We start from the raw sequence: 26,404 nt of genomic DNA, 5'->3' as shown, positions 1-26,404 counted from the left end.
TATTTGCATCCATTCCCAATCTGAACACTCATAAAGTTATAATGGCTGGGAACTTTAATTGTGTTTTAAATTCATTCTTAGATAGGACTTCTATCACAGGGGGGACGACATCTAACACTGCAAAGATAATTACAAAGTTTATAACTGATCACAACTTATCAGACCCCTGGAGGTTTTTAAACCCAAACTCAAGTACATATTCTTTCTACTCACCAGTACACCATTGCTACTCAAGAATTGATTATTTCTTTATAGATAATAATTTCTTGCCTACAATTAAATCTTGCAAATACGATGCTATTGTTATTTCTGACCATGCACCTCTGATCTTGGAGCTAAAGTTACTAAGCCCCACACACTCACCTCGCAGTTGGTGTCTCAACCCACTTCTATTAGCAGACGAGAATTGTACAGAATTTATATCCAAACAAATTAGTTTCTTCCTAGAGACAAATACATCCTCAGAGATTTCTGCAGGAATACTCTGGGAAACTCTTAAGACCTTCTTAAGAGGACAGATTATCTCATATCTTTCCCACAGAAATAAATTAGAAACCAAGAAAGTAGCAGAGCTAAAAAGCGAAATTACTAGAATAGATGAAGAACATGCCAGCCTTCCAAGCGAGGCTCTACATAGGAAAAGGCAGGCTCTGCATTCAGAACTAAACCTTTTGGCAACTAAAGAAACTGAACAACTAATTTATAAATCCAGACATCATTACTATTGTAATGGATGGCCGGTTTCATATTCCGGCCCTCACCCCCAGGCCGCCAGGAGGAGCTCTCCCGAGAGCATGTACGGGCCCCAAATTCCAGCAGGGCCTCATGGACTATGTAGTTTTTATGCACAGCCCTGCTGGATACCTTGGGGGCCACTGGGAGTCGCTGTCGGGAGGCCAGTGGACTTGCTTGCGCACTATGACCCGGAAGTTCGTCACAGGAAGAGCGACGGGCTTCTGGAGTGAGGAAAAGCATTGTTTACCCTGACCCGGAAGGAATAAGGACTTGTGGACTGTTGGATTGGGAACTCTTCCGGGTCGGGAAATATAAAAGGACTAAGGGAGCTCCCAGATGGCGAGCTGAGCTGGGTGGTAGGAGGGCAACGCGTCTGGGAGCTGGAGGATTGGTTTATTGAGTATTTCTAATTGTTTAATGAGTAGTGTGGAGTGGAGGGTGCTTAGTGCACTTACCTGGTGTTTGGCGTGGTACCTGAGGGTTCAAGGGAGCGATAGTGCCCCCATCTGTCACACTGGTGTAGTCGGCAGGATTCTCTGGCCGTCGATTTGGCAGAGGACCTGTTTTGTAAAATTTGTGTGGGCAGAAAACCCTAAGAAGGTCCCGTCCAAGAGCACGAGAGGTAGAAACGCCACCCTCTACAGGCGATACTGCATTAGAAAGCCTTGCCTTACATCATTACGTGATGGGGAAGAAGTCAGGAAAAAAGAAGGACAATACCAGCTGGGTACAAGGCCTAACTGAAGCTGAGATGTCCTGGACTTACCTGACTGGGAGTGAGGAGGACAGGACGCTGATCAGGGCCGAGCAAAACCGTGTGGCACAATGACAGGAGCATTGTCGGATATTGGACACGCCAGACTCCCTAGATGAACTGGGAACAAGTCTTCTAACTTCGGAGGTACGTGCCGAAAAAATGCCCGAAGCGTCAGGGATTTTTTTGTCTTATTTTGCAGAGGCCTGGCTTCGGAAAACAAACGACGAGTCGGACGCCTACCTCACACCCAGGCAAGATGGCCGCGATAAGAAAAAAATCGAGCCATTCTAGGACTCTTCAGGGGCTAAGCCTATTGGTTGACGATAGTCACCTGGACTATCCTGGGGCAGGACGGGTAAGCCATAGACAAAACATGGCGTCAACTGACCAGGAAGAGACGGTCCTATTCGCCGAATATGGGCACGTGATCTCCCCAGATGGATTGTGGGAAGGAGAAGGTCCACTATCGTGCATAGGTGAGGTCGTCGCTTCCTCGATGGAATCAAACTCCCTGAAGGGGAAGGGGGAGGCAGGCGAAGCAGCGCCAGCTCTAAATGAAAGTAATGAGGGACGGGACGTGACTGAATGGTCCGCCAATAAAATAGAAAAGGCAGATCGCAGTCGGCCAGTGGCGCCACCCCGGCCCTCTAAACTAAGAAACTCCAAATCCCAAGAGCCTTTGCAAGACCCAGCAGAACACATGCCCGGAGAGGACGTGCTTATTGGCTCCCGGCCGGCAGGTAAGGAGAAGGCAGAAGCAAAATTACCTCCAGCTGAATTAAATAAATTTTTGAACTGCAGGATTTCGAGAAATTGCTCGAGCCTGTATGTGCTTTATTACAGACATTAACAAACGTTAAAAAAGAAGTGGAAGAGTTGGGAGCGACGGCCGAAGCACCGCTGAAAAGGATATGGGATTATCTACAGTGTTTTGGTCGGGAGGCTCCAGTGATGATCGATGCGGGAATACAGGCGAGTCCGGCCCGTATTGTACAGTATAAAGGGACACAGTGCGAACCGGCACCGCGGTTAATAAGTAGCGAGTGTCAAAGCACAGTGTGCCCAACAAGAGAGTGGGGCGTGATGACATACGGGGCGGGGGAAGCACCGATCGTACCGGTACAGCTCAACAGTGCTGTTACCCGGAGCGATGCGGCGCTGATGACACCGCCTCCCAAAAAACATAAATCAATAGGCGTACAGACCGCAAAGGGGCTCTCTCTTTCTGGTAGAGAGTCCCCAGCTGTGTCCAAGCCCCAGAGTAAACAGGAGATCCCCAAAGTAAAGCGCGGGTCTCCTGACAAGATGGGAAAACGGGTCGAGAGCTGCGAGGCAGCCGTAACACCTCCCTTGACGGACAGGAGGTGTTAACAGAATTCCTGAGATGTTTTTGGTCTCGGGAAGGAAGACAACCGGGAGGATGACGGCGGTTTTACAACTGTCGTCAGTCGGGACACGTTTGGCGAGCTTGTCCTCGGAGAACAACAGAAGGGAGGAACAACCGTTACACCATTCCCCCTAGGTTCTCTTGGGGACCTGGAACACACGAACAAAGCCCGACTGACGCTAAGGGGGAATTGTAATGGATGGCCGGTTTCATATTCCGGCCCTCACCCCCAGGCCACCAGGAGGAGCTCTCCCGAGAGCATGTACGGGCCTCGAATTCTAGCAGGGCCTCATGGACTATGTAGTTTTTATGCACAGCCCTGCTGGATACCTTGGGGGCCACTGGGAGTCGCTGTCGGGAGGCCAGTGGACTTGCTTGCGCACTATGACCCGGAAGTTCATCCCAGGAAGAGCGACGGGCTTCCGGAGTGAGGGAAAGCATTGTTTACCCTGACCCGGAAGGAATAAGGACTTGTGGACTGTTGGATTGGGAACTCTTCCGGGTCGGGGAATATAAAAGGACTAAGGGAGCTCCCAGACGGCGAGCTGAGCTGGGTGGTAGGAGGGCAACGCGTCTGGGAGCTGGAGGATTGGTTTATTGAGTATTTGTGATTGTTTAATGAGTAGTGTGGAGTGGAGGGTGCTTAGTGCACATTATTATAATAAAAAGATTTATTGTAGCACTTTTACCTGGTGTTTGGCGTGATACCTGAGGGTTCAAGGGAGCGATACTGCCCTCTACTGTCACACTATGAATACGGAGAGAAAGCTAATAAGCTTTTAGCTCAACAAATTCACAAGCAAGAAGTCTGCAACGCAATCCAGTAATCACCAACACGAACAGAGACAAAATCATCGACCACAAAAATATAATGCACACATTTAGAGACTACTATAAATCCTTATATTCTACTGAGTTTAAAGAAGACAATACACAATCTAATGAATTTCTGGATACATTACAGATACCACAAATAGATACTTTTAGTGCGGAGGAACTCGATAAACCTCTGGTGTTATCAGAATTACTAGATGCTATAAAGTCACTTCAAGGCAGGAAAGCAGCAGGCCCTGATGGCTACCCTGCAGAATTTTATAAGAAATTCTCCGCTCAGCTAGCTCCCCTCCTATTAGCAACATTTACAGAAGCCAGAGACAATCAAACTCTTCCTCAAACTTTTCGCCAAGCATTAATCACCTTTTCCTAAACAAAATAAGGACTTATTACAATGTGCATCATACAGACCAATTTCACTTTTGAATAATGACGTTAAAATACTCTCAAAAATCATAGCTAGAAGGATGGAGAAAGTGCTCCCTTCGGTAATATCACAAGATCAAACTGGATTTATCAAGGGTCGACACTTATCTTCAAATCTTCGACGCCTGTTTAATGTAATATACTCACCAACTAAGTCAAACACCCCAGAAATAATATTATCATTGGATGCAGAAAAAGCATTTGACATGATTGAATGGAAATACCCTTTTACTACATTGGAGAAATTTGGGTTTGGCCGAACATTTGTGCATGGATCAAACTACTGTATACCAATCCAGAAGCTTCAGTTTGTATCAACAACATTTGTTCAGACTACTTTAAACTAGAACGTGGTACCAGACAAGGATGCCCCTTGTCACCGCTACTGTTTGCAATCGCCATTGAACCACTGGCAATACACTGTCGAAATGCTGATCAGATAAAGGGGATTATCAGAGAAGGACTGGAACAGAAAATTTCTTATATGCAGATGATATGGTACTGTATATATCAGACCCACAAAATTCTGTGCCTGCAGTCTTAACAGCACTCACAGAATTTCAAAAGATCTCTGGTCTCAGAATTAATCTGAATAAAAGTGTACTCTTTCCAGTGAATTCTCAAGCATATAATATTAGATTAGACACCCTACCTTTTATCATTGCAGAACAGTTTAAATACCTAGGGGTAAACATCACAAGTAAACATAAAGCTCTTTATCAACAAAATTTCGCCATCTGCATGGAAAAAATTAAGCAAGACTTGCATAGATGGTCAACCCTTCATCTCACTCTAGCTGGAAGAATTAACACTGTTAAGATGAATATTCTTCCTAAGCTCCTTTTTTATTTCAAAACATTCCAATATACATCAATAAATCATTTTTAAGCAATTAGATTCAACAATAACCTCATTTATTTGGAACTCAAAACATCCACGTATCCAAAGAGAGACCCTACAAAGAAAAAAAGGCAGAAGGTGGCATGGCTCTACCTAACTTCCAGTTTTATTACTGGGCAGCAAACATACAAGCTATAAAAACCTGGACACAAATAGATGAACATACACAGGCTTGGTCCACAATAGAAGTAAAATCCTGCAGTACTTCTTTATATTCCCTGCTCTGTGCTCCAATAAATGCAAAAGGCAATATACTAATAACCCAGTTGTGCTTCACTCACTCAGAATATGGAACCAATGTAGAAAGCATTTTAAGATGGAGAAGCTTTTATCTGTGGCACCTCTGCAAGAGAACCACCTCTTTCAACCTTCACAAACATATGCAGTTTTTAATATCTGGAAAAAATTTGGGATTAACTTGCTTAGAGATCTTTATATAGACAATTCTTTGCATCCTATGAACAATTACATTCCAAATTTAACATTCCAGCTACACATTTCTTTCACTATCTTCAAATTAGGAACTTTGTTAAACAGAACCTTCCGATTTTCCTCATCTTGCACCTTCATCCATGCTGGAAAAAATATTGCTCAATTTCAAGGACTCATACACCATCTCTGCAATATACAAAGTTATTTTACAGTCCCTCCCTTTCAAAGATCCAAGAGGACACTGGGGAAAAAAGATCTCTCAATTAATATATCAGAAAAGGAGTGGAAAATAGCAATGCAGAGAATTCACTGAGCTCCATATGCAAAGCATACAATTATTCAACTCAAAATTATATATCGAGCACATCTGTCTCGCCTAAAACTCTCCAAAATGTTTCCAGGGCAAGATCCAACCTGCGAATGCTGCAATCAAGTCCCAGCCTCACTGGGTCACATCTTTTGGGCCTGCACCAAATTAACATCATTCTGGACCATACTTTTTAATTACCTTTCAGACAGCCTTGGTGTCACAATCCCTCCTAACCCATTAACAGCTGTGTTTGGGGTTCTTCCAGATGGGTTTAAAGTGGAGAAGGACAAACAAACTGTGATTGCATTCACTACACTTCTGCCACGCAGGCTTATTTTGCTAAACTGGAAGAATCCTAACTCTCCTCTTTTAAGTCAGTGGGAAACCGATGTTTTATACTATTTGAAATTAAAAAAATCAAATACTCATTTAGAGGATCTGTACAGATTTTTTCAATACATGGCAGGATCTAATCAGTAATATTTTAGAATAAGCTCTTAAAGCACAGAGGAAGCAATTATTTCTGTATTTCTTTTTCTTCTCCATTCATCTCTATTGGCTTATCAAACTCATCAATTTAGGTATGTTTACAAGCCTTAAGTTTTACTCTGTTGGCCATGCTCTCTCTCCCAGTGGTGGGGGTCGACTTGTTTTCAATCCTACTTTTTGTAAAAATTGATTGATTTGTATGGAATGATTGCAATAAAATTAATTCAATTTAAAAAAAAAAAAATAGATAAGATACCTTGACATGCCTGCTTTATTAATGGAGAGCACATAATGGAATCTTGCCACTTTTGTGCAATCACTCTTTAGTCATGCCCACTTCTCATTAATTTCTGTCCATCCATGCCCCTTATTCATTATGCTAATGATTAGCTTCTCTTGGCATTAAGCTGGCTTTGCTGTCTGGATTTTAAACCATGCCCTTTGTATTACTAATCCTCCACCTTGTATTTGGCATTGGTTTTCAGGGTATCAGTTCATTGGTGGAGTATCAGACTCAGTATTTATCAGCGCATTCCCGTATTTTACTTATCTGACAGTTCAATGCCATTCAGTGCTTAACAGTGCTTAAACAATATTGGTGAGATTACAATATGCTTAAAATAATATCTTATACTAGCTGTGTAAGCCCGTGCTGTAAAAAGCCTGGGGTCCTAGAAACTATTGAAATCATCGGAAAAAAATTTGAAATGTAGAGACAAGCTTGCATCGCTTGTGCTTTAGCGACGAGAGGAAAAGTAAAAGGGATATCGTTTTGCCGATGTCAGTGGCTAAGTAACTTTGTCTTTCTTCTGAGGTTTTGTTTTGCTGACATGCTGGCCCCGCTTGTGTTATTAGCGGCTAAGCAAGTTTTCTGTTTCCTTGAAGGTGGAGCCCTTATCTTGACTCCACCCCTCACTTCTATGCCGGACAGTCACACAGATTTCCACGCATAGACGTTTATATATAAAAAGGTGCAGAATTACATAGTGAAACAAGTGCTTAATTAAAAAAAATGCTTAATCATATTATACATTCTCATTTCTGGGCATACTGTATTCTAATTATCCAGTGTGATTATGTATACAAATATTCAGAAAATATTCACGTAGATATAGTTCCATACACTGTGACTCTTAAATGTTTGTCTGCATAACAGAAAGGCTGAGCAATATATTTTAACTTTTATTCTTCTGTTGTTGGCTGGTGCCTGGATGTTAGGAGGTGGGATTTCAGATGTGCAGCATGTGTTCTCCTGTTTGCATTGGAATGCCTTTCTCTTTTTCCCATTCTTGCCCCCTTGCAGTGCATTTTCTCTCGTGTTTGTTTCATGTTAAGAAAGAGGTAAAGTATGTTATGGCTGATCTTTTTTAGCCATTTCCACTCAACATGTGAATAATGGAATTAAGTAAAAAGAGGAATTTGAATGGTGGACTAGTAACTTTATTTAACTAGATAAGATCTATTTATGAAAGTCAATTACAACATTAATTAGCATGTACGCTCACCTCCCTTACAGTAATTTCCAAGAAGTAATTGTCCCATGTAAGGAAGGAATACACTTACAAATGTTACACTTAAAATGATTAATTTGCTACAAATTTGGAAATTGAGGGACACTCCTGTGCAACAATAAAACATTAAAAACATGCATTTAAAACAACAGTGAGTGTACTTACTTTAAGTCTTTAGAATTTTAAAAAAGAAAAAAGTTCTAAAACAACACAAAAAGTACACATGGGCTCTTAGATGCTTGCATTTGGAAAGACTCTTTCCAATAGGAACAAAGAAAGTCAAAATGTTAACAATTGAAGCCCTTCAGTTGTAAGCACAATGTTTAAAAGCTAGCATAGTTTTCTTTTACGAAAATTAAAATATTGAATAACACTCTGCATTCCTGTAAGTAGGAAATGCTGCCCAGCTGCAAATGACCCTATCATTTCTTATAATGGCTGTACCAGCAAGTCTTTACTGACACTGACTATTGTTACATACAGTATGAGGTTATTGCTTATTGTACTCTCCGTATTTTGTCCTGATCTGAGAAAGTTCTGACACTTCATTTTTTTAGTGTGCCTTCCTACATACTTCAGTATCTCGGTCACGCTAAAGTACGCTTTCTCTCTACTTTGTTTTCTCAAGGCATATAATGCCTGACTGTGACTACCAAGTCAGAAGTTTTCTTTCTGTTCATAGTTTCTTTCTTTTTCGTCATTCTCCTGTGTGTTGAGACCATATTATGTGTATGTACATGTAATCTTAATAATAAGATTGTGATTCAAACTTAAAAAAGATTATATATTTACATATGCACAATATATTGTGTACACACACCATATATATATATATATATGTATATAATATTTATTTATCTGTTTTGTCTATTATTTATTTAAAGAAAAAGCCAGATTGTCCCCTTGGGACAAAAAAAGTTCTATATTTCTATCTATCTTGATCTTATCCTCACTGTTGTTTACATGCCTGTTTGAAGGTGCAACTGCCTGTGCGAGAACACTTACTATATTTATAATTACGTTGTGCTCATCTGTAGAACATGCAAAATAAGGACGAGTAGAATGGAAGGGTTCCAAAACTCTTTGTTCACGTATAACAGCCAATGACTAATTTTTTATAACACTTGATTTGATTCTCTTGTGCAAATTGGAATTATAGAATTAACCTGCATATTGTCAAGGAGACTACATGTATGTTGAAATCCTGTTTCTTTTTTCTATGTAAAGTGCATTGTGACTAGGTGTAAGGTGTAAGATTTAGATGGTAACTGTTTTTAATTTAAGTTCCTAAACATTTTTTAATCTCAAAATCAGCTAAATGCCCAAATGGTTTTAACTTGCATCGCTAGTGTAAACCAAAAGGAGCATTATCACTTGGTATTAATTTGCTTCTTTAGCCAAGAATTCTACAATGTATCATGAAATATGTCAGTATAATTTTGGGTAAGCTGACAAAAAGATGAAACTGAACTGACAATTAAAGTTGAAAACAGGAAAAATGGTCAATACTTTGAGTCACATCAATAATAGAATAGCTCATAAAGAAGAAAGAGTTTGCGAGTTCTGTAAAGTGTCTGGGAAAGCAAGAAAGGGATACATCAGCATTCAGTTTTTAGTTTTCTCCAGTCTCCATATGCCAGATATCCAAAGATTCATTATGGAAGAAAAAAAGATATTATATTCTCCTTCCTATGCCCTTTAATCATGAATTGCTCTGTCTGCTATTTGTGGCACCACAGTGTTTCTTCCCCCTTCAGTACAATAGTGCAGCCAAAAATGCACACAGACAGTTTTATACAGTACATAGCCTGTGTTTGCTTGTTGCAGATGGCATCTAGTGGAGTAGGTACCGTAGACGTGTCAAAAAGTATATTGAGACAGCAAAAAATAGAGAAAAATGTGTCCCAGTTTCAAACTCGAGATAACTCATCATGAATATTATTTTTATTCAGAGTTCAAATAATTAAAGTAATGAAGAGTGTCATTAAAATATGAAATAACATTATTTCACCCATACTAAAGGTAAGAAAGTTAAGACACTGTGAAAAAATGTATAATTTACATCATGAGTGTCTTTAAATTTGAAATGTAAAAAAACAAACAAACAAATAAATTATGAAATGTTTGGGGTCCACATTCTAGCACCAGAGTATATGTTAGAGCTAGGCTGTGATACAAATGTTTATGTGATGTAAAGAGACAGAGTCTATACAGCAGGCTCACTTGGAAGAGTGAATTGCTCTGTCTAGGTAAGGGAGTAAAACTGCCCATAATGGAGAAGTTCAGGTTATCTTGGGATCATGTTCATGAGAGATGGAAGAAGGGAACATGAGATTGCCGATATATATATATATATATATATATTGTGGAACGGGACCTGGACACGGACAGACGGAAAACGGTTTATCACCTAGCACACTCATTTATTCACCCAACTATATACAATATATACAAACAGTTCAGTGCACGTCCCAGTGCCTCCAGCACCAATTCCCCCAAAGTCCGGGCCTCTCACAGTCTTTCTTGCCCTTCTTCTGGCCGCCTCCAGTCTTCTCTCCAGCTCTGTCCTCTTCCACCCGACTTCCGCTCTCGACTGTTGGCCCCTTTTATCACACCCCGGATGGGCTCAAGGTGCTTCCCGGCATTCCTCCGCGGACTCGCCCTAGTGTGGCAGAAGTGCTGGCTGCGCACCCAGAAGCCCTCCGGGTGTCCCCATTCTTCTTCCCTCAGTGCTGGGCTCCGGGGTTCTTCAGGTACTGGGGCGCCGCCTGGCGGTGGCCACAGGCCACTACAGGGTTGGGCTTCCGAGCCCCCTACCCAAAGCCACCAACAAAACCAGGTTGGTCGCCCCCTCATGGTCGGAAGGAGGCACCAGCCCTCCTCTGGTCCCCTCGGGCGTCCCGGCTGGGCTCTACCCCAGCCGCCTGTGACATATATATATATATTGTGGCCCCCGGGCTGGAGCCCGCTGGACGCCCAGGAGGACATGAGGAGGGCTTGTGCCTCCTCCAGACCCTGAGGCGTCCGTCCTGGTTCTATTGGGAGCCACGGGTCGAGGGCATGGAAGCCCTACCCTGTAGGGGCCCGTGGTTGCCGCCAGGCGGCGCCCCGATGCCGGTTGATCCCATGCAGTCGCCGGCCGGAGCTGAAGCCCGGCCGGGACGCCTTGGAGGACGAAAGGAGGGCTTGTGCCTCCTCCACACCGCGAGGGGGCGTCCATCCTGGTTCTGTTGGGGACCACGGGTACAGGGCATGGAAGCCCAGCCCTGTAGGGGCCCGTGGTCACCGCCAGGCGGCGCTCGATGCCGGTTTATCCTCGCACGGTCGCGGCTGGGGCTGGAGCCCGGCGGGACACCTTGAGGACGTGAGGAGGGCGAGTGCCTCCTCCAGACAGAGTGGGGGCGCCCGTCCTGGTTCAGGGGCCTCGGGTACAGGGCATGGAAGCCCAGCCCTGCAGGGACCCGTGGCCACCGCCAGGCGGCGCCCCAGTGCCTAATTATCCCGGGAGCCCGACACTTCCGCCACACCAGGAAGTGCCGGGGGGAAGACTTTATGTGGCACCCGGAGAGCTGTCAGGAAGACAGCCGACACTTCCGCCACGCTTGGGCGTGGCCAAAGACGGAACACCTGGGGCTCATCCGGGAGCCTTATTTAAGGGGCCGCCTCCCTCCAGTCATTGGTGGAAGTCGGGAGGAAGCAGACGGAACTGGAGAGAGAGGACGGGAGGCGGCCAGGAAGGCACAAAAGACTGTGGGCCTGGACTTGGGGAGATCGGTGCGAGAAGGCACTGGGGGTGCACGTGAGCACAAACTTTGTAAATAATACTGTAAATAAATGGTGTGTGGTGACAATATGATGTCCGTCTGTCTGTGCCGGGGCCAGCCTCACAGTGGCGTAGTCGGCAGGATGCTCCGCCTGGTGCAAGGCGGGGACCTGTATCAAAAATGTCTGTGAACGGCCCGGCGCAGCAGCGGACCCCACACACTGGCCGCAGGAGCGGCCCGGCACAGCCCAGCTGAGCGCTTTTACCCCGGAGACCGCCGCCGGACCGCATTGTGGCCGAGCTTCCCAGGTGCGGAGGAAGGACCATGGGCATTGCTGGAGTGCAGCGGGCTCCGCAAGCACGCCGTGGCAGAAGGCGCCGAACGGCAGGCCGCTTATCGAGGCCATGCCGGGACGTTTCCCCGGACAGACAGGACCCGGGAGGTAAGTTTCCTGCTCGCAGGGGAAGGGCCCGCGTCTGTTTTTTCTTTAACAGGCAGGGGCCGCCCGGATCCTTGTCGGTGGCAGGGGCCTGTCGAACCGCGGTGCCTCGTTAGCGCCGCAGCAGCCGGAGAGCTGCTGAAAGGGAGACGCTGCAACCTGAAGAGCCAGCATGTCGCCGCACTAGGGAGGAAAGAGCCAAAATGCCCGCGGGGCGGATGTCCCGCCCGCTGACAGGCACGGGGTTGGCTGGTGTGTCTAGTGTGCCCGCCGAGGATTGGATGGAGGCGGGACCTAGGAACGCCAATCTCGTGCCAAAACGAGACCCGATTGGGCCAGAGGGAGTGGCCCAGAGGAGGCAGGCGTCGCGTGGAGCCGATCGACAGGTAAGCTCACCGACGTCTGTCTCTCTCTCCACCAGCGCTCGGCGTGTGTCGGAGGAGTCCCTTCGGCCCGCCAAGCCGTCCTTAGAGGAGCTGCTACGTGTTCGCCGCCAGTGTGAGCAGCTGACGGAAAGGCGGTCGCGTCGGGAGAGACGCCGCGTGAGACGGAGGATCGGCGGCGCTGGAACCGAGGCCGGCAGAACACGCGGGGTGGTGAGTATTACCGCCCCCGTAAAGCAAGCGGGAGGTTTGCCGAACATGGCTGTGACCGTTTACGGGACGATCAGCTCCAAGTAAGCAACCTCCCGACAGCAGATGCGGCGGTGCAGACAGCTAGCGCGGCGAGGAGCTTGAATATGCAGGGGCTGGTAGGATCGGGGCTGCTGAGTGCCCTGGGTCCTAGCGCCCTGCGCCCAAGCCTGCAGCTGTCTCCTGTCGCTTGCCTGGACGCAGACGGGCTGGATTTGAGCTTTGCTGTGCTCAGACCCAGACCGCCAGCGCGTCAAGAGAAGAAGGAGGAACCGAAGGGTGAATGCCGGTTCCTCCGATAGGAGAGGGCGCGGCGCTGGGTGCGCGCGTCCGGAGAAGGGCCGTCCTCTGTGCGGGCAGAGGAGATCCCCTGGGCGGCTGGGTGAGCCGCCTGCGAGAGCTGTGCCGCGGACAACAGGCGGACGGGCATGGAACCTGCGACGGAGGACTTCAGCAGGCAAGTCAGGGGCTGTCGGAGGGGGCGGGAGCACTGCGGGTACGGAGACCGGCAGGACACTCGGGTGAGTGTCCTGGCAGTGCTTCTGGCCCTCTTTTTCCTTTTTCCACAGGCCCGAAGCCCCGACGAGCGCTGAGGACGACGTCGTCAGGGACCTGCCCTCCTGAAACGGGCCGCTCCGCGGGAGGGCTCCACGCCGAGAGGCCAAGAGTGTCCCAACTGCGGGGAACAGCGGGGCGAGGCGGCGAGACCACAGGGCGCGCTTGCGCGGCGGGGTGCCGAAGACGGATGTCCCAGGGTGCCGTGTTGGACCCTGGGGGCATAGTAGGACCCTCACCGGGACGTGCTGCCCTTCGGTTGTGCCGTTCGACCCACGTGTCCTCGCTAGCGGTGGGGCACTGTGGCCCCGGCCGGGCTGGAGCCCGCGGACGCCAGGAGGACATGAGGAGGGCTTGTGCCTCCTCCAGACCGCTGAGGCGCCCGTCCTGGTTCTATTGGGAGCCACGGGTCGAGGGCATGGAAGCCCTACCCTGTAGGGGTCCGTGGTTGCCGCCAGGCGGCGCCCCGATGCCGGTTGATCCCATGCAGTCGCCGGCCGGAGCTGAAGCCCGGCCGGGACGCCTTGGAGGACGAAAGGAGGGCTTGTGCCTCCTCCACACCGCGAGGGGGCGTCCGTCCTGGTTCTGTTGGGGACCACGGGTACAGGGCATGGAAGCCCAGCCCTGTAGGGGCCCGTGGTCACCGCCAGGCGGCGCCCGATGCCGGTTTATCCCGACGGTCGCGGCTGGGGCTGGAGCCCGGCCGGGACACCTTGAGGACGAGGAGGAGGGCGAGTGCCTCCTCCAGACAGAGTGGGGCGTCCGTCCTGGTTCAGGGGGCCTCGGGTACAGGGCATGGAAGCCCAGCCCTGCAGGGACCCGTGGCCACCGCCAGGCGGCGCCCCAGTGCCTAATTATCCCGGGAGCCCGACACTTCCGCCACACCAGGAAGTGCCGGGGGGAAGACTTTATGTGGCACCCGGAGAGCTGTCAGGAAGACAGCCGACACTTCCGCCACGCTGGCGTGGCCAAAGACGGAACACCTGGGGCTCATCCGGGAGCCTTATTTAAGGGGCCGCCTCCCTCCAGTCATTGGTGGAAGTCGGGAGGAAGCAGACGGAACTGGAGAGAGAGGACGGGAGGCGGCCAGGAAGGCACAAAAGACTGTGGGCCTGGACTTGGGGAGATCGGTCAGAAGGCACTGGGGTGCACGTGAGCACAAACTTTGTAAATAATACTGTAAATAAATGGTGTGTGGTGACAATATGATGTCCGTCTGTCTGTGCCGGGGCCAGCCGTCACAATATATATATATATATATATATATATATATATATATATATATATATATATATATATATATATATATACACACACACACATATATACACAAGTTGCTGAATTGGAAATTCCATGTGAATGCCCTACGAACTCGGAAATATAAGTCAGACAACTACCTGAATTGTTCGAGCAATGTTATTGCGTAATGCTGACCTTTCACCATAGTCAATTGTTTAATACAAAATATATAACCCAGTCAGCTTTTTTGGTTAAATTCCATATGGAGTGAAGTGATACGTGTTTAATATGTTTATGTTGCTCTCTATTTCAACAAAAATACTGTTTATCTAAAATTGCGTTTTTTTGCAGACCATGTAGCAAGTCAACAGTATCTTCACATTTCTCCAAATAGTCTACATGAATGCATTGAAGTAGGAAGGTGAAACTCAGAACTCTGAATAATCTGAGAGCACGTGAATGCAGTATTACAACAATGTGGTAAAAAGCATTACTGTAAAATGTTAGTGAACCAAATCTACTTCAACCATCAGTAAGTGCACTGTTTGAAAAGAGTCAGAAGTATGACAGGGACAGTGAAAAATCAAAGTGTATTACTAATAAAATCCTTTTGTTGAGCTTTCCACAACTCCACCCCCACACCTCCCAACCTACTTCCCCCTAACCTACTCTCTAAAATAGTTTCAGTATATTTCTGCGCTTTTGGATCTACTGTTGAAAGACACATTCACACACAGCCACACACTCATTCTCACACTACAATGATACCCCCCTTCGCCCCGTTCACCCTCAAAGGCCTCCGTTCAGCCACAACCGGGTCACCATGTTCAGCATTACCAGCTGCCCACCAAGAACGAACGGAGTAGCCGTGTGTGGTGGGCGGGCAGTGAAACCGCTTGCCGCTGGGATCCGCCCGAGGGACACTACACTGTGCGAGCAATGCAATCGCCCCCCTCCAGCCTCCATCCAGCCGCCGCTTGCAGCATTACCAGCCGCCCACCAAGAATGAACAGGGCAGGTGTGTGTGGTGGGCGGGCAGTGAAACCGCTTGCCGCTGGGAGCCGCCTGAGGGACACTGCACTGCATGGGCAGCAAAATCGCTCCCTCCAGCCTCCGTCCAGCCACCACTTGCAGCGTCCCCAGGCCGAAGATGATGGAGCGGCAGTTACTGAGGTGCATGCAACACCGCTGCGGCCCCGTTTGTATGTCGTAGGTCAGCTGTCCGTAACCTGCGGACTACCTGTATATACAGTATGGAAGCCTATATATATGTATAAAGTATAGTCTTGTTTAAATATAAAATATTTCTGTGAGTACAATGGGCTGAAATTCTATATATGAAAAAATATGGTTTAGCCTTTTTTTTTTGTTTTGCTGTGTAATAATTATTGGAAGTATGTTTTATAAACCATTTACTTTAAATTAATCTCATATAAAAATATTTTATTTTTTTTAGCAAAATGTTGCTTTCAGATAGTATATTTGCTAACAAATTATGGCAATACATTTTCCACGACAATTGTTATTTAGATAGAAAGATTTAATTTAAGTAGCTTTAGTCAATACCATGAAATAAAGTAGTCTGAATATTGAAGAAAAATCTCTGCTTACTTATTCTTTGCTGTATAAGCTGGTTTGTTTAATATAACAGTCTGTGTCCATCCAAGAAAGGACTAAAACAAGCAAAATTAAGATTAACATCTTGTCAGTTTGTCTTGCTTTGAATTACATTAACTTCAAGTAGCAAAGTAACAATGAATCTGTGACCTTATTAGTATTGATTATTTTACATCTGTTTGGTAAACTTTTATAATATACCAATCTAAAATATGATTTTGGACATTAGCAGGATTGGGATTATGTGCTGATAGCGCATTGCCATACCCACTACACGTCGAACCACCTGGATTGGGACCCGAGTGCAGTGGGTGACACTTCAGCACCACACCAGCACAGTGTGACTCCTTACTAAACTGTCCTAATGTTTTTAACTATTGTGAAATATGTGACCTAGGAAATTTAACAAGGAATTATTTGATAACCAGTAACGGCACACTGCACAATAACGAGCAATGAATACGCTTGACTTGGGCATTCCTAGTTTTTCTCTTCTTTCTCTGTACAATTAGCATTAGTTTGCTCAGAGGCTGATGCGTTTGCTTCTTCCTGAGCAGCTCTTCTTTTCTCCACTCACACCCGCTTCTTGTCTTCTTTCGTCGTCATCTTTTTGCGTTAAAACTGATTAAGTCAGTGTTTGTGTTGTGGTTACTTAGTACGTTTTCCATAATTTTTTTCACTTAAGCTGACACTTAAGTCTTCAATATGCCTCAAGAATGATTTAAGATATGAAGAGGTAGGGGAAGTGACGGCGAAGGTGGTAGGGATGAGAACGGTGCCCGTACGCATGCACCACATGGCCTCCCTGCTTGCTGCTGCCGAGAGTTGTTTCTACAATAAAATAAAAATAAAAAGAGGAATAACCTTGGAGGTCAATCATCACCCCGAAAGTGAATAGTACACATCACGTAGTATATGTGTAGCAAATTTCAGGTCAATAGGTCAAACGGTTTGTGAGCTACAGGTGATTTAAAATCCTGGACAGACAAAGGAACAGCCACAGTACAGTGAACCCTCGTTTATCACGGTTAATCCGTTCCAGACTCTACCGTGATAAATGAATTTTCACGAAGTAGGATTCTTTGTTTATAAATCGAATATTTTCGCAGTTAGAGTATAGAAAACCTGTTTACGACCTTCTAAATACGTTTTGTAACATTATTAGAGCCCTATAGACATGAAAATAACACCCTTTAGTCACCATTACACTCGTATTACCCAATATATTAGACAAAATAAGAGAAAATAAGACATATTAGACGTTACAAATATCATATTACTAGGCACACTCGCCTTTTAAGGCGACCGACTTTTATCCTCAATTTTTGTGCGCTCCATGTGTACATCAGGCATGTAAGTGTAGGGAATGAGAACATCAAAGTGCCCATTCATAACATCTCCCGAAAGTTTTTTATCCCCTCAAGTGCCTGTCCAAAGTCGTACAATGTCAGCCCGAATCTGTACCGCTAAAGACGGAGTTTCCTGCACTAAATAAGCTATAGATGAGAATAAGCAAGCACCATCTCCCCTGATATTTACTATGCGGTGAGGCATTTGTACTCCATCAACATTAATTATTTCCAGAGACATAATATTGTCTATTATTCCAGTGCATCGCGCACAAAAGCAAGGGAACGATGGGAGCACCAGAACTCTGCTCACATCGCGCCACTGCACTCTGCCGCCAGTAGTAAGTCTGTAATAAGCGGAATACCGCTACGCTTTGCACTCACGGGATGGAAGAACAATTCCGAACGCTTTTATATAGTAGATTATTGTACTGTACATTTAATTACACACAACCACTAACCTATGAAGGCACAACCTCAGTAGGAGAGTCTTCAGAGGTGGTGCAGTATCTTCAGCAGGTGCGTTGTTGTCTTCTTCCGCTGAAGGAGTACTAGGAGTAGGCAGTGGGTGTCTGGGTGTGCGGCTGAAGAACATCTTGATAGGCAGTTGCTGGCGCTGTCTTTTCATATGCATGAGGAGTCTTTTGTAGGGTATTGCCATCTTTAATCATATCTAAGAGTTTCACCTTCTCCTGGATAGTAAGCATCTTCCTCCGGCGTTTAGTTTTATTGTCAGAAGGCTTAGAAAAAGCAGCACGTTTAGGAGCCATTGTAGGGCTTAGATAAAAGTTCTCAGAAAGCGCATGCGTAGTGACGTAAGCGTGTATGAGAAAAAAATCGCGATAGAGTGAAGCCGCGAAAGTCGAAGCGTGATATAGCGAGGGATCACTGTAGTGTATTATATATAAAGACTTGAGTAGCACAATAGTGTAGGCTTCCAAAAAATTCACAAGCAGGGTCTTCACCAGATCTCCTTTATCCAAACTCCATAGGCTGGCTTTAGCCTACCAGGCCTAATATTAGTTTATCAGAACTATAAAGACAATATATACATTTTGTTATCATTTAGTAAATGTCAACTATAAATCGATGACACACTGAATCATAGTGAAGTTTAATTTACTATTTCTGGTGTTTTATTGTTTGGTTTTGAATTCTAAAAGTATTACCTAAGACAAATGAAATATTCCTATTTGAATTTTAAATTTCAGATGCAATGTAACTTTATGCTTTTTATCATATGTGAAATAGTGTCATGTTCTCTTTTATATCTTCACAATTTAACAACATTTTTCATATGATTAAAGGACCAGTCATTATTTTAATATCTTGTAATGAATACATACTGTTTCCAATTGCTTAGTCAGCATAGCTTTGGAGACATGATGCGTTTCCATTTTCCATAAATTGCTTAATTTAAACATGGAGTGAGCTAATAGTATGGTTTAATCGTAAATGAGCAACAAGTGAATACTACACTGGGCTGTGTCTGATTTATTTGTTTCTTTTTTATTTAGCTGTTGATGAATATGAAAATCTTTTAAATGAACACAGAAAAACAAAAGATGAGGTAAGTTTGCTATGTTTTTCATATGATATTATTTTCAAAGAGACACAAACTCCTTTTTTTGTCTGTTTTAGAGTTACAGTTATGTTGTTGGGTGAAAAAAATCAGCAAATCCTAAGATGTTATTGCTCGTTGTGCCCTGTTAAATTGGGACTTTTTAAAGCTAGGATTTTTATGATACATAAGTATTATTATTTTCTGAAACAGAGAGGTGCACTCTAAGAAGGTGTTTTTCCATATTAGATAGTATTGAATATAAGTCTGAGCACTTCTATTTTTTGCATTTTGTTTTGGCATGCCAGTCTGTATATTGTATGTATATTTTTTTCTTAAATCATGGAGCAAACTAGTTGACCTAAGGATCTGTGAACAACTGTTTTTTTATACAGGATATTTTTTTTCTTACTTTGGCAAACTTCATGAACAAATAAAAAATGCAGCAACAAAAGAGGAAATGGACTGTTGCAGAGCCTGTCGTGGCTGTTGCATCTGCATGTTTAAATTCTGGCTGTCCCCGAGAATCAGCTTTTCTAATCTCTTATTGCTATCCTATTGGACTTACTACACACTCACAAACATATTTTTTAATGAACTTGTCTTTATGTAAACTTTGGTCTACTTACAAGTGCTTGCTCATAACGTTCTCTTTTGGTGTCTTGTTCTGACACTTCCTGTTGCTCCCCAAAATCTTGTGTTTTTCACTCCTAGTTTTGCTTAAAGTCTGTGATTTGCATTGTGCTTGTAGACTTTTTTTGTGCTACCGGGTTAGACTTGGTGTCAAATTTTCTATGTGTTGCTTATGTTATATTATTAATCCATTAAAAAGCTACATTGCAATCAGCATTTGTTTTCTGTTCAGATGAAATTGTTTGAATCTTGAATATATAATGATTAATATTTATTGATATTAGTTCCACCTTCCAGTTTAAGTCTCTATATGTAACTGTCCATCCTTCTTTGTATATTACAACTCAAGAACAGAGTCGCAGGGAGCTGGACCATATCTTATAGGAGTTAGGAGAAAGGCACTCGCCACTTGTTAACTTATTTTCTCCACTTCATTTAGGATGCATGTCTTTGGGATGTTGGAGGAAAACTTTAGGGGGAAACCACCCATACAGATTTGAAGAGAGTTTGAAAATTCCATACAAATAGTGGTTTACCAGGATATGAGCCTGGTCTCATGTTGCTATGATTGTGCATTGTGCTTTCGCCAACATTAACTGGCATATGTTAGTTTTTATTTGTGCTTTTTCTCTTGGCAAAAAATAAAAAATTAAGAAGTGAAATAAAAAAGGGATATTGCAGCTATGGGCGGCATGGTGGCGCAGTGGGTAGTGCTGCTGCCTCGCGGTTAGGAGTTTGCATGCTCTCCCCATGTCTGTGTGGGTTTCCTCGGGTTGCTCCAGTTTCCTCCCACAATCCAAATATATGCAGGTTAGGTGCATTGGCGATCCTAAATTGTCCCTAGTGTGTGTGTGTATGTGCCCTGCGGGAGGCTGGCGCTCTGCCCGGGGTTTGTTTCCTGCCTTGTGCCCTGTGTTGGCTGGGATTGGCTCCAGCAGACCCCCGTGACCCTGTAGTTAGGATATAGCAGGTTGGATAATGGATGGATAATGCAGCTATACACTGTACCAATTGGAGCTGAATATGCTGAAGCAGTATAATATATAATAAAGTCAAAATTATAATGGTGCCTATTTCACAAATGTGATATTTAAAAGTTCTGGATGAGTTGAAAAATATTTTTGTTTAATTTTCGTTCTGCTGTACCAGCCTTCATCATGTAGAGGTGATAAGTTTTTGCCCAAAATGAGTGGCACAGGCTTTACTATGGCAGATTTTTTTTTTTTAAATGTATCGCAATAATTAAAAATAAATCACACCATATGTTTAAGTGACACAGCAGGAAACCAGTGCTAGAAATACAGTATTAGGGAAACGCCAAAAATCATAATAGTTTCCAGCCTTGCTAGTGCTTACTGTGGTGTGTAAAATCTACTATGAGTTATTTTTTCATCATCCCACACCAATTTTTATTTCTGTTCTACTTTCTCATATCTGCCTCCTCATCTTTTTTGTTGTTGAGCAATCTAATTACTAATTTAATGATATTGATTTTACTGTAATTGACTATCCACTAGTGCAAAGAGTAAGTGTGTGGCTGATTTTGTACTGTTTAAAACTAGGTATAATTTTCTGTTCTCTATCAGAAATATCTAGCATTTAATTGTATATGGAACTACACAAGCCCACAAGATCAAGTTAGAGGGAATTATTGTATTAAATGCAAATCTATAAACAGTAAATCACACCCTAATCTATTTTGTCAGATTAATCGGGGTTTACAGATATGTCTTTATCCACTGCCTTCTTAACTTGATATTCACACTAGAATTGGTCTAATTACAGTGCCTGTAAAAAGTATTCAATGCCTTGGGAGTTTTCCCATTTTATTGTTATACAACATTGAATCACAACAGATTCAATTTGCCTTTTTTGATGTTGATCAACAGAAAAAGACTCATTAATGATATCTGCAAAATAGTCTACATCATTACAAATATAAAACACAAAAAATTGGTTGAATAAGCATTCCCCCCTTTAGTATGACACCCCTAAATAATCACTGACGCAGCCAGTTGTTTAGAAAGGTCCCATAGTTAGTTCAGTGGAAATAAACTGACTTGGGTTTCATTTGATTGTAGTATAAATGCACCTGAATATGGATGGGAGTCAGTATGGTAGCCACACAATGGAGACAAAAGAACAATCCAAGCAACTCCATGGAAAGGGGAGTGAAAATCACAAGTCAGGGGATGAAGACAATAAAATATCCCAAGTTGTATTCTATCATGATGAAATGGAAAGAGTATGACATGGCTGTAAATCTGCCTAAAGAACACAGAACTGTCTTCCCGCTGACGTCTAAGTCTTCCATGTGTCTTCTGGGAAACTCTATGTGCATTTTTTTAAGAACAGGTTCTTTTGGCCAGTCTCCCATAAAGTTGCCAATGGTGAAGTTACAGATGCCAGTCTCTAAGTTCATAAGTATACTATGCTTCAAATGTTACTATTCTGTTTTGTTCCTCTTGCATCACAAATGAGTTTCAATATGACATTTTCCAGAATTCAAACTATAATGCTAATTTGTCCTCAAAGTTTGAATTATTTGTTTTAGTTAATGTTGGATCAACTCACTACCTTGCTTTCTTATGGATGGACATTAAAGGAATATAAAAATTATAGATATTTTTATGTTACCCTGTGTAATTTGTAGTGGTGAGGTAACAAAAAAGATAATCTCATATTTTTGTGCATAATGGAGAAAACAATGTTTCTAACCAGCACTGGACAACAGTAAACAGTATCCAAAATGTCCATGAAGAGAATCTCCCATTTCCCCTTAACACATAATCCACATGTCACACCATCCAGTTGAATGCTCACAAAATGCAAAATACATACCTCCACATTTTTTGCAAAAATATTAGTAAATAAATACTTCAAGAAAATGAAAGTATTCCACAAACTGAAAGGCTTATCACATGGGGTCCCACTTTTAAATTAAAAGACCCATCTGCCCCCTCATTCACTGGTCAAGAGTCTTGCCACTTGGCTTTGATTATGCTAATGCACAAAAACAAGTTAAAGACCCCACTGACTTCTTCAGCCAGTTATAGTTAATGAATTCTGTTGTCAAGCTGCTGTTGAATGTGCTTGCTCAACGACTGCAGACAGTGATTTTGAAACTGGATTATTTTCAAGTCCAATCATGCAGCTGATAATACAGTATATGCTGATTATTGTATCTTTCCTAATGCACCCACACATTCCTGCACTGCTTTTTTTCCACCAAATGCAGAGGAGGCATTTAGCAGTATGGATTCTTTTTTTGCATCGTCCCAGCTAGAGTGGGACTTGGTCCTATCTTAATTGACATGATTCAGGCACTCTACTCCTGTCCCATTCATTTCTTTTAATAAAGGTCAATATGTCCTCCCCCTCTTTTTGTACATTTCTTGGAGAAATATCTCTTAATACTATCATTATAAAGTCTTGCAGTTATACTCCACAACTCACAATTCAGACCAAAATACTTTCATATGGATTATAGATATCCCTCAAAACGTCCTTCTGTATGCTGGGGAAATTTGAAGTTTTCTTTCCAATGCCCTTGCTAATTTCTCCAATGTTCTCAGTCTGTTTAATGACTGTGAAGTCCAGTCTGTAAAGTCCAATTTGATTCTACTCCATCCTTCTCCTGTTTTCTTTTGTCCATTGCCAGGTTATATCGCCATTAGCTTCAAGTTGGAAATGTCCTGGGCTTGCTACTCTTTCATTCTGGTAACCTTTACTCTGTAATATTGTCCTCCTTGATTTCTCCATATCCTAGATCAGTGGTGTCAAACTCTGGTCCTGGAGGGCCGCAGTGGGTGCAGGTTTTCATTCTAACCCTTTTCTTAATCAGTGACCAGTTTTTGCTTTTTATTGCATTTTAATTGATTTGCTTTTTTAAATTTGCTCCCATGAATTTCTTCATCGTTCCTCTGAATTTCTTCATTTCTTTCCTGAAATGACACCCAAACAGAAATGTATTGTGAAGTGAGTGAGGCAACAGAAGACCAACTAAGTTAGGGCCTCAAACTCCATCCAATTTCACTACAACCAGTTGCTTAATTAGGAGCAGATTCTTGTTAATTAAAACCACTCTTTAATTCCATGGCTTGTTGCTGCTCTCATTGTGCAATGGCATACATTTCCAAAATGATTGATTTTCTCTTTTCATAGAGCACTATTAAAATGTTTTGTGGACCTGAGCAGATCAGCATTCCTGAGACCTTCACCTTTCTTTATTTTCAAATAATGTTTTTGCTCATTTTGTATCTCATTATTGTTTTGCAGCTAATTAAGGAAAAAGAAACAATTGAGGGGTTTGATTCTTCAAGAACAAGTCAATTAAAATTAATTCAAAAGAAGATAATTATCAGTAAAAACAGGTCACTAATGAAGAAAAGGGTTAGGATGAAAACCTCCAGGACCAGAGTTTAAGAACACTGTCCTAGATCAACAACTCTTCTTCTAAAATTAGCTTCATGCCATGTGCTTAGCCAAGGGCATATTGGGGGATTGTACGTGACACCCTGACATAGTTTGTCAATTCTGTGTTGGTCTTTCTTTTTGCTACTTGCTCTTTTCCATAGAGTGCTTAAGCTAGTTCTTATTGTCTTAGGTGTCTCGGAGTAGAGAGTGTATCCTGGGGGATAGGAGGTTCCTTTTTGTTTTTAGATATTTTGAAACAAATTGTCTGAGTTACTCTTTTTAATTCTATTAATAAAAAACTGATCGCAGAAAAATCAGTATACAGCAGCTAGTTAAGCTAGAAATGTTTTGGCAATGTGAGGGAAAACATTGTTAGGATCAACTGCTTTGCTGCTCCACCCAATAATGCTATATTTTTTATTACTTGCTCTGTGTGGTTTGTAGTGATGGCCAAAATTTTTTTTTAATCTCATGTTTTCATGCAGAACTAAAATAATACAATTTCAGATGGAGTAGACATCTATGGGGACCAATGATTTACAACATCGAACAATATGAAAAATTGTTCATGAAAAAATCTCACATTGCTCATATCACATAATCTACCTTCCAGTTATCTAGTCATGTGCTCCCAATGTCCCTCACACATTTGTTTTTATTAAAATATTTAATAAATCACTTCCAGAAAAAGCCCTTGTGACCAAGCATTTGAATTGAACACTTGCCAATCCACCATTCATTGGTTACAAGTCCTGGACAGTAACAACTTATTAATTGGCTAACATCACACTTCACATTATATCAACACTGCAAAATGCAGTGAGATACAAATACAACAAGATTCAAAGATTTAAAAAGTGAGGTAAAACCTTTTCTGGAAGAGAATTTGCCTTCAACTTGTGCATTTCAAAGTGCTCCAACAAGAAGAAAGTCAATTCACTTGTTCATTTTTACAGACTGCCGATAATGAATCCTCAGGTGCAACAATTATGATTATGATTATTAAAGTGACAATGACAGTTAGGTCTACAATTGAAATTCTTGTTCACATTTGAGCGTGTTCCATCCTTGTTCTTGACAGAGTTTTCCAGAAGTGGTTTATTTTACAATTTCTTAATAAAAATACATGTGCTTTGAACATACAACTGGATGACTTGACATGTGGCCTAAGTGACACAAGTAATAAGAGACTTTTTATTATGGACCCTTTGATATTGTTTGCTACTGTTTGGTGTAGGTCACCACAGACACCTATTTCACCAGAACATTTCTTTTTTCCACTCAATATGAAAATATGACATTAAATTTTTTTCTCGGCCATAACTACAAACTACATGGGGTAAGGAACATATATAAAAAATCATTTTGGAGAGTATTCCTTTAAAATATGTACATTGCCTTTTATTTACTCTGTTGAAGCTGAAAGGCCATGTTTGAAAAGTAATGGAATGCTTGCTGCTGGGTGCTTCAGAGATTGTGTAAAATCTATTGTTCATCTGACAGGAAGGTAGTGTTAATTGTAGTAATGTCATTAAACAGCATGGTATCAGTGTAACAGAAACAGTTGTAGTTAGAGGCCTAAATGTAAACAAATTAAACACGCTCCTTCTTTAATGATATGGTGTTGCTTTAATTGATTACAGTTGCAATATTGCTGTGAGAATGAATTTGTTTATTTAATCAATAACCACTACTTTAATTGTAATACTTTCCAAATCTTATAAAATATATGTCTTGGTAATAACATACAAGCAAAGTAACACTGAATAAAACATTCCCGCACAAAAATTATACTTCAGAAATCCATTAATTTGATTGGTAGAACAAAATGAATAATAGTTATTTTTGTTTCTAAATTAACTTTAAGGGTAAGTTTTGCATTGTCGTAGTGAGACATTTCTTTTACAGTGGTAGTATACCTTTCTTTACCACGTGAAGCATTAATTATACATTTACAAGAAGAGTTCTCTTTGAAGCAAAGGATATTCCCTAATATTAATTAGTTTCATGAAATGCCATGAAATGTAATTTTCTAACCCGCTTAGTCCTGAACAGGGTTACGGGGGTCTGCTGGAGCCTATCCCGGCTAGCAGTGGGCACAAGGCAGGACCCTGGACAGGCTGCCAGTCTATTGCAGGGCATACACATACCCACACAAACCCTCCAGCCACACACTAGAGCCAATTTAGGATCGTCAATGTCTTTGATGTGTGGGAGTAAACCAGAGCACCTGGAGGAAACCCTCGTAGACACAGTGAGGACATGCAATCTCCACGCAGGGAGGGACGCAGACCCTAGTCTCCTTACTGCGAGACAGCAGCAGTACCGCCACGCCACCATGCTGCCCATGTCAGAAAAGCTTGTGTTGATATTCTTATTACAAAAATATTTTTTATTATTCTAAGACTCTTATTTTTA

At 42.9% G+C, this 26,404-nt stretch overlaps 1 protein-coding gene across 1 annotated transcript in view; it reads left to right on the top strand.

The window, feature by feature from the left end:
- The window catches only part of shtn1 (shootin 1), a 283,793-nt gene that overhangs the window by 14,395 nt on the left and 242,994 nt on the right, over positions 1-26,404 (top strand). Inside the window, exon 2 of the mRNA XM_039737252.1 lies at positions 18,894-18,946. Coding sequence (XP_039593186.1) covers positions 18,894-18,946 — 53 coding nt within the window. The remainder of the gene's footprint in view (positions 1-18,893; positions 18,947-26,404) is intronic.

This window comes from Polypterus senegalus, chromosome 1 (assembly GCF_016835505.1).
Source record: "Polypterus senegalus isolate Bchr_013 chromosome 1, ASM1683550v1, whole genome shotgun sequence".
NCBI lineage: Eukaryota > Metazoa > Chordata > Cladistia > Polypteriformes > Polypteridae > Polypterus > Polypterus senegalus.
This window is presented reverse-complemented; position numbering and strand designations above follow the sequence as displayed.